At 38.8% G+C, this 13,395-nt stretch overlaps 1 protein-coding gene across 1 annotated transcript in view; it reads left to right on the forward strand.

Annotated features, from left to right (window-relative positions):
• IQCG (IQ motif containing G) overlaps nt 1-13,395 on the forward strand; it is a 124,452-nt gene that overhangs the window by 12,657 nt on the left and 98,400 nt on the right. Inside the window, exon 5 of the mRNA XM_007949393.2 lies at nt 11,338-11,573. Within this exon, the coding sequence (XP_007947584.2) occupies nt 11,338-11,573 (236 nt within the window). The remainder of the gene's footprint in view (nt 1-11,337; nt 11,574-13,395) is intronic.

The following is a 13,395-nucleotide window of genomic DNA, read 5'->3' on the forward strand; positions in this document are numbered from 1 at the left end:
AGACTTCATCTCACCTACTTTGGTCATGTTGTCAGAAGGGACCATTCCCTGGAGAAGGATATCATGCTTGGTAAAGTGGAGGGTCAGCAAAAAAGGGAAAGGCCCTCAAGATGGATTGACACAGTGGCTGCAATGATGGACTCAGGCATAGCAAGCATTGTGAGGCTGGTGCAGGACTGGGGAGTGTTCCATTCTGTTGTACACAGGGGTCACTATGAGTTGGAGTCAACTCGATAGCATCTAACAACAACAACATTTTATACTTTTAGAGTTGCATAAATGTTAAATGTTTCCACTATTGTATTGGTCAACAATGGTTTTAAAACTCCTTTTGCAATATAAATTAGAAATTAATTTCATATATTTTAAAAGTTGTGAGTCTCTTTCAAAAAAAAGTTTTGTTTAACATGGTATTGCTTTCTATGGCAAAGTATATATATTTAAAAACCTTAGTATACATGTAGATTTTTCACCAAAGGCTTCACATCATTTAACCTTATAAAAACTTTAGAAAGAAAGGTTAACATTATCTCTTTTTTATACTTTTTTTTTCCCCACAGTCATGGAGAGGAATAATGAAAAATATACTAATGTACTACCTTCTACCAAAAGTGGGAATACTTTGATCCATGTTTGGAAAGAGCTCCCTTACAGCGAACAATGTTTTTCTTATCTCTGAATTCTCTTAAGAGTATAATACCTTAACTTGTATGTAGTTGTTGTCAAATGCTGTCAAATTGGTTCTAACTCCTAGTGACCTTGTGTACAACAGAATGGAACACCGTCCAATACTGCGCCATTGGCATAGTTGTTGTCATCATGAGTCCATTGTTGCAGCCACTATGCCAGTTCGTTTCATTGAGGATCTTCCTCTTTTTCACTGATCCTCTACTTTACTAAGCATGATATCTTTCTCCAGGGACTAGTCTCTTCTGATAACGTGATAAAAATGAAAGAGACAAACTCTGGCCATTCTTGCTTCTAAGAACCCTTCCACATTCTTCTGAAGAAGAACTTGGCATCAGGATTGGGGGAAGATTTATTAACAACCTGCAGTGTACAGATGACACAACCTTGCTTACTGAAAGTGAAGATGACTTGAAGAACTTACTGATGAAGATCAAAGACTACAGCCTTCAGTATGGATTACACCTTAGTATAAAGAAGACAAAAATCCTTACAACTGGCCCAGTAAGCAACATCAAAATAAATGGAGAAAAGATTGAAGTTGTCAAGGATTTAATTTTACTTAGATCCACAATTAATGTTCATGGAAGCAGTATGTCAAGAAATCAGATGACATATTGCACTGGGCAAATCTGCTGCAGAAAACCTCCTTAAAGTATTTACGGGCAAAGATGTCACTTTGAAGACTAAAGTGCACCTAATGCAAGCCAAGGTATTTCCAATTGCCTCATATACATGTGAAAGCTGTACACTGAATAAGGAAGACTGAAGAAGAACCAATGCATTTGAATTGTGGGGTTGGCCAAGAATATTGAAAATACTGTGGACTGACAGAAGAATGAAAAATCTGTCTTGGAAGACGTACAGCCAGAATGCTCCATAGAAATAAAAGTGGCCAAACTTTGTCTCACTTAGGACATGTTGTCAGAAAGGACCAGTCCCTGGAGAAGGGTATCATGCTTGGTAAAGTAGAGGGTGAGTGAAAAAGGGGAAGACCCTCAATGGGGTGGATTTATTTGCCCAGTACAGTATGTTGTCTGGTTGCTTGACTGCTGCTTCCATGGGTGTTGATTGTGGATCCAAGTAAAATTAAATCCTTGGCAACTCCAGTCTTTTCTCCATTTATTGTGATGTTGCTTATTGGTCCAGTTGTGAGGATTTTCATTTTCTTTATGTTGAGGTGAAATCCATACTGTAAACTGTATTCTTTTATCTTCATCAGTAAGTGCTTCAAGTCACAAAGTCTCTATAACAGTGGGCTCAAGCATAGCATATATTGTGAGAATGGCACAGGCAAGAGCAGTGAGTTGTTCTGTTGCAGATGAGGTCGCTCTGTGTCAGAGCCGACTTGATGGCATCTAACAAAAAGGAGCATTGTGGCAGCACTTCTTCCAAGACAGATTGTTCTTCTGGCAGTCCGTGGTATTTTCAATATTCATCACAAGTACCACAATTCAAATGTATCAGTTCTTCTTAGGTCTTCCTTATTCATTGTCCAATTTTCACATGCATATGAGGCAATTAAAAATACCATGGCTTGGGTCAAGCACACCTTAGTCTTCAAAGTGATTTCTTTGCTCTTAAACACTTTAAAGATATCTTTTGCAGCAAATTTGCCCAGTACAATATATTGTCTGATTGCTTGACTGCTGCTTCCATGGGTGTTGATTGTGGATCCAAGTAAAATTAAATCCTTGACAACTTCAGTATTTTCTCCATTTATTGTGATGTTGCTTATTGGTCCAGTTGTAAGGATTTTCATTTTCTTTATGTTGAGGTGTAATCCACACTGAAAGCTGTAGTCTTTGATCTTCATCAGTAAGTGCTTCAAGTCATCTTCACTTTCAGCAAGCAAGGTTGTGTCTTCTACATGTTGCAGGTTGTTAATGACTCTTCCTCTAATCCTGATACTGCATTCTTCTTCGTACAGCCCAGTTTCTCAGATTATTTACTCAGTATACAGATCAAATAATATGGTGAAAGGATACAACCCTGATGTGCACATTTCCTGATTTTAAATTATTCAGTATCCCTTGTTCTGTTTGAACAACTGCCTCACAGTCTATGTGTAGGTTCCTAATGAGCACAATCAAGTGTTTTGGAATTCCTGTTCTTTGCCATGTTATCCATAATTTGTTTTGATCCACACAGTTAAATACATTTGCATAGTCAATAAAACACAAGAAAATGTCTTTCTGGTATTGTTTGCTGTCAGCCAAGATCCATCTGACATCAGCAATAATATCCCTCTTCTGAATTCCACATCCTCTTCTGAATCTGGCTTAAATTTCTGGCAGTTTATTGTCTATGTACTGCTGCAACCATTTTTGAATTATCTCCAAAATTTTACTTAAATATGATATTAATGATATTGTTTGATAATTTCAGCATTCTGTTGGATCACCTTTCTTTGGAACGGGTAGAAATATTAATTACTTCCAGTTGGTTGATGAGATAGCTGTCTTCCAAATTTCTTTGTATACACAAGGGTGCACCTCCAGCACTGCATCTGTTTGTTGAAATGTCTCAGTGGGTATTCCATCAATTCCTGGAGCTTTTTTTTTTTTTTTTACCAGTTCCTTCAGTGCAGCTTGGCCTTCTTCCTTCAATACCATTGGTTCTTGATCATATGCTGCCTCCTAAAATGGTTGAATGTCAACTAGTTCTTTTTTGTACTGTGACTCTGTATATTTTTTCCATCTTTGTTTGATGCTTCCTGCATTGTTCAGTATTTTGCCCATAAAACTCACTGTCTTTGAGTCAATTCTGAGTCATAGCAACCCTCATTGGGTTTCCAAGGTTACAAGTATTTACTGAAGTAGATTGCCTCAACTTCCTCCCATGGAGCAGTTGGTGGGGTTGGAACTGCTGACCTTCTGGTTAGCCGCCAAATTCTTACCCACTATACCACCAGAGCTCTTATTTTGCCCATGGAATCCTTTAATATTGCAGCTTGAGGCTTGAATTTTTTTTATTCAGTTCTTTCATGTTGAGAAATGCTGAGCATATTCTTCCCCTCGCATTTTCCAACTCCAGGTTTTTGCACTTTTCATTATAATACTTCACTTTGTCTTCTCAAGCCATCCTTTGAAATCTTATGTTCAGCTCTTTTACGTCATCATTTCTTCCATTTGTTTTAGCTATTGTCCATTCAAGAGCAAGTTTCAGACTCTTTTCTGACATCCATTTTCTTTCTTTCCCGTCTTTTTTAGTGATACACAAAGGATGTAGGTATGGTATTCTCTGACCTCCTCTAACTTCACCAGAGGGAGAGAAAAGGATCAACAGCAACTGCCCAAAGCTAATTCCCATAAAGGGAAAGTCAGTCATGCTACCACCCTCCAACCAATTCTGACACCAACCATCCCTCCCACAGCATTCACTGCTTCTTTCTTGGGTTCAATTATTTGTTGCAGTTGTCACACAGAACACACAGTCCATACTCATAATTATGGAGTTTATTAAGTAAGCAACAAGTTACAGTTCAGGTTCAGGAACTCTCAGGAAACATTTCTTTGAACAGGATGGTCCCCTCTGCCATGCCTGTAGGCATGCCTCTATTTGGCCCTTGGCCTGGCCTCTACCCTGCTCAGGCCAGTGTTACAAAGCTCTTTTAGCTCTGCCACCAGGTACACCCCACTCCACCAGCAAGTCTCCTTCCCAAAGACTATCTTACTCCACGGGCTAGCAAGCCTGCCATGCTGTCTCTTATCTGTCTGTCAGTTCTGTTGCCACTGTTGCTGCTGCCACTGGTGCTACCACTGTCTCTCTGCCTTCTTTTGCTGTCTTGTTGCCATTGTCTTAGCCACTCTGGGCCCTCCTCTATCTTGATGGTAGTGAGATCCCCTTTTCCACCTCTGAGATTGTTCATTTTAAGCCTAGCAGAGTGGTAAAACTGCCCAATCCGTCTTTTAGGGTTCTGTACACCTTATTTTCATGGCTTCACTCCCACTGGGTGCCATATACCTTATGTACATTATTAAAAAGCTATCCAATCCCGTTGGTAGGCCACAAGCACCTCACATTTACATATCTCTACCCAGTCATCTGATGGGAATCACAAAGACCATGCTAGAAGAGCCATACCAAGTAACTCACTGCACCACAATGACCTCTTGCTTTCTTCATGTATGATATCCTTGATGTCATCCCACAACTCACCTGGTCTTTGGTTATTGGTGTTCAATGTCAAATCTGTTCTTCACTTGGTATCTAAATTCAGGTGAGATATAATCAAGGTTGTATTTTGGCTCTTGTGACTTATTTTCATTTTCTTCAGCTTCAACTTATACTTGCATATGAGCAATAGATGACATTTTTTCTGACTGATGATATCAAGCTTATCCATTGCCTCTTTGCAAAGATGTGGTTGATTTGATGATTCCTGTGTATTCTATCTGGTGAGGTTCATGTGCATAGTCACGTATGCGTTGTTGAAAAAAGATATTAGCAATGAACAAGTCCTTGGTCTTGCAAATTTCTATCATGTGATCTCCAGCATCATTTCTATCACAAAGGCCATATTTTCCAACTGCTAATGATAATTTGTTGTTTCCAACTTTAACATTCCAATCACCGGTAATTAACAATTCATCTTGATTGCATGTTTGGTCCATTTCAGACTGCAGAAATTGGTAAAAATCTTCAATTTCTCCATCTTTGACTTTAGTGGTTGATGTGTAAATTTGAGTAATAGTAGGAGCTCTGGTAGCAGAGTGCCTAAGGCACTTGACTGCCAACCAGAAGGCTGGTGGTTCAAACCCACCTGCCACTACTTGGAAGGAAGGTTGGGCAATCTACTTCTGTAGTGATTGTTGTTGTTGTTGTTGTTATGTGCCGTCGAGTCGGCCCTGACTCATAGCGACCCCTCCTTGGGTTTCCGAGGCAGTACCACTATGGAAGTAGGATTGCCTAACCTTCCTTCCGAGGAGTGGCTGGTGGGTTTGAACCGCCAGCCATCTGGTTAGCAGGCAAGTGTCTTAGCCACTATGCTACCAGAGCTCCCTCGGAAACCCAGGGAGGGGTCACTATGAGTCGGGTCCAACTCAATGGCACATAACAACAACAACAACAAGAAGTATAACTGGTCTTCCTTGTAGATGTATGGATATTTTCCTATTAGTGACAGCATTATACTTCAGGACAGATCTTGAAATGTTCTTTGTGATGATGAATGTGATGCCATTCCTCTTCAGTATGTCATTCCCACCATAGTAGACCATATGACAGTCTGATTAAAAATGGTTAATACCAGTCCATTTCAGCTCACTAATACCTAGGATATTAATCTTTATGCATTCTATTTTATTTTTCACAACTTCCAATTTTCCTAGATTCATTCTGTACATTCCACATCTGATTATTAAAGGATGTGTGCAGTTGTTTCTTTTCATTTTGAGTTGTGCCACATCAGCAAATGAAGGTCCTAAAAGCTGTAATCCATTCACTTCATTAAGGTTTCCTCTACAGCAGGCAGCTCTACCCTAATTGTATTTTGAGTGCATTCCAGTTTGATAGGCTCATTTTCTGTCACTGTATCAGACTATGTTTCACTGCTATTCCTGAGGCCATTTTTTTCAGAAGTGGAACTCCAAGTCCTTCTTCCTAGCCTGTTTTAGTCTGGAAGCTTCATTGAAACCTATCCACCATCAGTGACCCTGCTGGTATTTGAAATATTGGTGCTATAGCTTCTAGCATCACAGCAAGACCTAAGTCACCTAGTATGACAAACTGATACATGAGTGGAGAAATTACAACATGGTAAATACTTGCTAATGGAAACAAGGACAGTTAGTTCCCTTTGATTTGAATGTTAAAATTTAAGTTAACTAGCTGGTATGTTGGGGAATGACAGAGAGATAATGTTGTATAAAGGCAGGAAGACACAAAACAGCAGGACATGGGGACTTTTTGCAATATGGCAGAATAGACAAGCTATGCAGACCCTCTTTAACAGAGAAAAATCAATTGACAAAGATACAGAAGATAATTATGGAGCCCTTAGCTTTGAAAGAATGGATACAGAAATAGATTAAATACCAACTAGTAGAAGAACCTGAATAAAAACAGTGAATAAGGAGACAAACAGAGTGGACTATTGCCTATCCTGATGGCACAGCCACTTTTAATATTTACAAGTGCCATGAGGATTAGTTGAATAAGAGGACATAACCATGATAAATATCTAGGCACCCAATGAAAGAGCTCCAAAATGTATAAATGAGACTTTAGCAGGATTAAAAATGCAAATAGATGACTCCACAGTCATAGTAGGAGACTTTAATACCCCACTTTCAATGAAAGATAGAACAACTGGAAAGAAACTCAACAAAGACACAGAAAAACTAAATAATGCAATCAACCAACTTGACCTTACAGACATCCAGAGGCTCTTAGAGAAAGAGCACTTCACCCAACAACAGTACAATACACATTCTTTCCCAGTGCACATGGAACATTCTCTGGCAATTTAGGGCACAAGAGAAGCCTCAGTAACTTTGAATACATTGAAATACTGCAAAGCATCTTCTAGGTCACAATGCTATAAAATTAAAAATCAGCAATAGGAAGATCAACACAAAAAGAGCAAACATGTGGAAACTGAATAACACCCTCCTTAAAAATGACTGGGTAACAGAAGAAACAAAAAATGAAATTAAAATATTCCTTGAATCAAACGAGAATAAAAACACAACATATAAAATCTTTGGGACACAGCAAAAGCAGTGATCAGAGGGCCATTTATAGCAATAAATGCACAGATCAAAAGAGAAGAGCCAAAATTAACACTTCAACCCAATGTCTCCAACAATTAAAAAAAAAGCAGCAAAAAGAAAAAAAAAGCCTACAGTCACCAGAAGAAAATTTAAACAAGACTAGAAGTTAGTTCTTTGAAAAGTTGAATAAAATTGACAAACCACTGCTAAACTTGAAAAAGAAAAAGAGAGAATACAAATAATATGAATAAGAAATGAACTGGCCAATGTCACAATAAAACCAACTGAAATAAAAGGATAATATCAGGACACTAGCCACTCCTTGGAAGGAAGGTTGGGCAATCTACTTCTGTAGTGATACTGCTTTGGCAACCCAAGGAGGGGTCGCTATGACTCAGGGCCGACTCGATGGCACACAACAACATGAACTGTATTCCAGCAAATTTGAAAAACTGGAAGAAATGGACAGATTTCTAAACACACGCTTGTTGTTGTTGTTGTTATGTGCCGTCGAGTCAAACCCAACTCATAGCGACCCCTCCTTGGGTTTCCGAGGCAGTATCACTACGGAAGTAGGATTGCCCAACCTTCCTTCCGAGGAGTGGCTGGTGGGTTTGAACCACCAGCCGTCTGGTTAGCAGGCAAGTGTCTTAGCCACTATGGTACCAGAGCTCCCAAAAACACGCTACTTACCACAATTAACACAGAATGAGGTGGAAAAATTGAACAGACCCATAACAAAATAAATTGAATAGGTCATAAGAAAAATTACCAACAAGAAAAAGCCCTAGCCCAGATGGTTTCACTGGAGAATTCTACCAAACATTCAGAGAAGAACTGACACCAATCCTACTCAAACGATTCCACAACATACAAAAGATTGGAATCCTCCCAAATTCATTTTGTGAAGCAAGCGTAACCTTGATACCAAAACCAGGCAAAGGTATCACTAAAAAGGCAAACTACAGGCCAATATTCCTCATGAATATAGACACAGAAATCTTCAACAAAGTCCTAGACAATAGGGTCCAACAACATATCAAAAAAGATAAAGCATTATGACCAAGTGGGTTCATGCTAGGTATGCAAGAATGGTTCAACATTAGAAAAATAACGTAATCCATCACATAAGTAAAATAAAGGAAAAGAACCACATGATCATATCAGTCGATGCAGAAAAGGCATTTGATAAAATCCAACACCCATTCCTGATTTAAAAAAAAGAAACAAACTGTCAGCAAAATAGAAATAGAAGGGAAATTCCTCACAATAATAAAAGGCATATATACAAAACCAACAACCAACATTATTCTCAATGGAGAGAGACTGAAATTATTCCCTTTGAGAACAGGAACCAGACAAGGATTCTCTCTATCACCACTTCTATTCAACGTTGTATTGGAAGTCCTAGCCAGAGCAATAACGCAAGAAAGGGAAATCAAAGGCATCCGAATTGGTAAGGAAGAAGTGAAACTATCCCTATTTGCTGATGCTATGATCCTATACATAGAAAACCCCAGAGACCAGCAAGAAAACAACTGGAACTAATTGAGCAATGTAGCATAGTGGCAGGGTACAAGATCAATATCCAAATATCAGTTGGATTCCTCTATACCAGCAAAGAGATTGCTGAAAAGGAAATAAGGAAATAAATACATTTACAGTAGCTACCAAATAAATACAATACTGGGTAATAAATGTTACCAGGGACATGAATGACAAATACAAAGAGAACTCCAAAACACTACTTCTAGAAACCATAAGAGATCTACATAAATGGAAGAACATACCATACTTGTGGATAGGAAGATTGCACATTGTGAAAATGTCAACACTACCCAAAGCAGTCTCTATGTTCAATGCAATCTCAATCCAGATTACATCAACGTTCTTTAATGATATGGAAAAAAAAATCACTAATTTTATATGGAAAGGAAAGAGACCTCAGATAAGCAGAGCACTATTGAAGAAGAAGAACAAAGTAGGAGATCTCATACTTCCAGATCTCAAAACCTACCATACATCCACAGTAGCAAAACAGCCTGGTATTGGTACAACAACACACATATAGACCAGTGGAACAGAATTGAGAACCCAGAAATAGATCCATTGAACTATGGTCAGCTGATCTTTGACAAAGGGTGAAAATCCATTAAATGGGGAAAAGATAGTATCTTTAACAAATGGTGCTGGTAAAACAGAATATCCATTTGCAGAAAAATGAAACAAGATTCATACCTCACACCATACACAATGACTAACTCCAGATGGATCAAAGACTTAAATGTGAAACCTAAAACTATAAAGTTCCTCAAGGAAAAAAAGGGCACAAATATAGGGGCCCTGAGCTCTGGTAGCATAGTGGCTAAGACACTTGCCTGCTAACCAGACGGCTGGCGGTTCAAACCCACCAGCCACTCCTCGGAAGGAAGGTTGGGCAATCCTACTTCCGTAGTGATACTGCCTCGGAAACCCAAGGAGGGGTCGCTATGAGTCAGGGCTGACTCGATGGCACATAACAACAACAATTTATGGTATAATAGCAACCCCTCCTTGGATTTCTGAGGCGGTATCTCTACGGAAGTAGATTGCCCAATCAGTCTTCCTTCTGAGGAGTGGCTGGTGGGTTTGAACTGCTAGCCTTCTGGTTAGCAGTCAAATGCTAATGGTGGCAAATAGTGGCACTAAGCCACCAGAGCTCCTGTATGTGCTGTAAGAATGTCCAAATATTTAATGGAGCAAATAGGGGCAAAGTTATGATAACTTCTTTGCCACAGCCAACTACCCTGAGGGAGTGAGTGGTTGGACCTGTGGGCTCGGAACCATGGTCACAAGGGATATCAAGCTCAATTGGCATAACATACTACACAAAAACTTTGTTCTACATCCTATGTTGGTGAGCGGCAACTGAGATTTTAAAAGCTTGCAAGCAGCCATCTAGATGTAGCAATAGGTCTCTTTTTACCCAGAGCAAAGAATGAAGAAAACCAAAGAAACATGAATCAGTTAGTCCAGTGGATTAGTGGGCCATGTGATCCTCAGCCTGTATGATCATGAGACCAGAAGAGCTGCATGGTGCCCGGCTACCACTGCTGATCACTGGGAAAGGGATCAGTGCGGGAGATCCTGGAGAGAGTTGGAGAAAAATGTGGAACAAAACTCAAAATCATTAAAAAAAAAAAAAAAAAAAAGACCAGGTTTACTGATCTGATAGAGCCTGGTGAGACTCCCAAGACTGTGGCCCATAGTTATCCTGCAGGTCTGGAATTGGACTCACTCCAGCTAAATGATGGACAGGCACATAGGGGTAGATACCCTCCTTAGAGTGATCATTCCATTCGTGGGAGAACAGAAGGGCGGTGTTTGCACAGGGAGATAGCTCAGGGGGCAGAAATGCACAGGAAAGAACACAGGGAAGAGGTAATTACAGGGAGGAGGTGGGAGGAGAGCTGTTACATTGTGGGGAATTGCAGTCAATGTCATGAGACAAAATGTGTATAAACAGCTGTATGGAAAATGAATTTGCTCTGTAAACCTTACCCAAATAACAATAAAAATAAAATAAAAAACCCAGCAGGACATGTGGTTTGTTATGGCTGAAGAGAAAGGCACATTTGGGATATAGAGTAGATGTGGGAGATGAGGTTGAAAATGTAGGCAGAGGCACTCTTTCTTTTAACATTGTCTCATTGTTGCTGTTGTTATGTGCCCTTGAGTTGGCCCTGACTCATAGCGACCCCTCCTTGGGTTTCCGAGGTGGTATCACTACTGAAGTAGATTGCCCAACCTTCCTTGCGAGGAGTGGCTAGTGGGTTTGAACTGTCAGCCTTCTGGTTAGCAGTCAAGTGCCTTAGGCACTATGCTACCAGAGCTCCTGTTGTCTCATTACTCATTAAAAATCTTTCTTAAATAAAACATTATTTATTGTTTTTAGAAGAAAAGCAGAGAAGCGAATTTAGATGGAAGAAGTCTAGAAAAATCTCAAGTGATGTCACCAACCTCGAAAACTTCCAGTCCATTATTCTCTGTGGAAGGAGCCAAGTTGCCAGAAATCAGACAAGGTGGCCAATTTATAGTGGACTCTAACAAAATGCAGGAACTTATTTTAAAAAAACCTATAAGGCAGACCATAATGACTATGGATACATTGAAGAAAATTCAGATTGATAGGTAAGAAAGGAGAGCATGTTTGGAAATTATTAGTGTTTTTATAGATGGATGAGAGTATGGATGCAAGGCTGGCAGACAAGCTGTCCTGTCTTATATGTTAGTCATTATATTCAAAGTGACTGCTGCTAACAGGATTAAAGACTACCAAGAGGCAGTGTGGTACAATTAAAACTAAGGCAGTCATATGACAAGTTATTGAGCCTTTGTTTCCAATGTTTTAAAATGAGAATAATGATACCAACTTTTTGACATTAGTGTGAGGGTAAGAAATAAGTCTGGCACCTATTGGTAGCTATTCTAATACTTTATCCGTTGATAAGAGAGAAACCAAACCAGTCGCCAAGTTGACTCAGATTTATGGTGATTCACATGTGTCAAAGTAGAACAGTGCTCCACAGGGTTTTCAAGGGTTTTTCAGAAGTAGATCACCAGGCCTTTCTTCTGAGGTACTTCTGGCTGGACGTGAACCTCCAACCTTTTAGTTAGCAGCAAGTGCATTAACCATTTGCACTACCCAACTAAAAAACCAAACTCATTGCCATCAGTTCAATTCCAAGTCAGGTGTTCCAAAACCAATTGCCATCCATAACGGATACTATCAAAATTTTTAGTCAGATTTTAAACTATGCATTAATCCTAAGGGTTAAATTGAGTCAGTCTCAATTTCTATTGTCTCATTATTTCAAGTTTTTTGTTGTTGTTGTTGTTGTCAACTGGCTTGCTAACAAATAAGCCTGTTAAGTTTAAAAGAAAGTGTTAACATGTAAAGACTTGGTCAATGAGAGTTTATAACAATTACCCAAGGTCCCTACCCAAATCCAACTTGAAATCTGTTTATTAAAATAAAGTTTTATTGGAACTAAGCATTATTCATTCATTTCCTATTGTGTATTCAAGCTTTTGTGCTAGAAACTTAGCAGAGTTAAGCAGTTCCAGCAGAGACCTTGTGGCATGCAGGACCCAAAATACTTGCTATTTAACCCCTAATAGAGAAAGTTTCTGAATCCTGCATTAGACCTTCACCAGAAGGAGAATATGTCTTGCTAAGTTCTATCTGGCTCAGATTTATATAAATGACAGTTTGGTTAATGTCCTTTTCATTCTCAGTGTGATGGCTTATATCATTCCTTCAGAGACCCAAAATACCAGTCTCAGATTATTCTTAGGAGATAGTCTTAGATTTATATTCAGCATAGAAGCAAGTCATGAAACCCAGGGTGATACATGATCATGAAATGTACCTCTCCATCAGTTTTCCAGAGATAAAAGTGAAAATCAAAATATTGAAGGCATAAAAACTGTAACAGTTTATGATCTGAATGTAGGATTTTGTAGCAAGATTGTGTAATCTGTAGTTATCCTTATGCATTCTATCCTCATTGCATTAAGAGTGTTTAATATTATTTTATCCTAACATATTATACAAGAGATGAATTCTTATTGCTTAAATTCTTATATTTCAGTTTCTTGACTTAACTTTTTACTTAATATTGAATCTTTTTGTGTGAACTATTATTAGCAAATTATTATGTAAAATGGCAAGTACTGTAATGCTTGTAAACTCTGTTTCAAAATACCAAACAGCAGTTTTTAAGATTCTTGAGTAAGGAGAGAGGCAGGATGGTATATTATAAAGAGCAATAACTTGGGTTACATCACTCTAGTTCTTTCTCAAGCTAGGTATATGACCTTGGGTAAGTCATTTACCCTTGCTGAGCCTGGACTCATCTCTAAAATGTGTGGATTTGATTCACTATTTCTGGTTGTTGTTTTTATATAACTTTTTTAAAATTAGGAATTTTTTATTAGAAAAAGAATAGCC

Source organism: Orycteropus afer, unplaced genomic scaffold (genome assembly GCF_000298275.1).
Source record: "Orycteropus afer afer isolate SDZICR_OR568_19922 unplaced genomic scaffold, OryAfe1.0 scaffold00245, whole genome shotgun sequence".
Lineage (NCBI taxonomy): Eukaryota > Metazoa > Chordata > Mammalia > Tubulidentata > Orycteropodidae > Orycteropus > Orycteropus afer.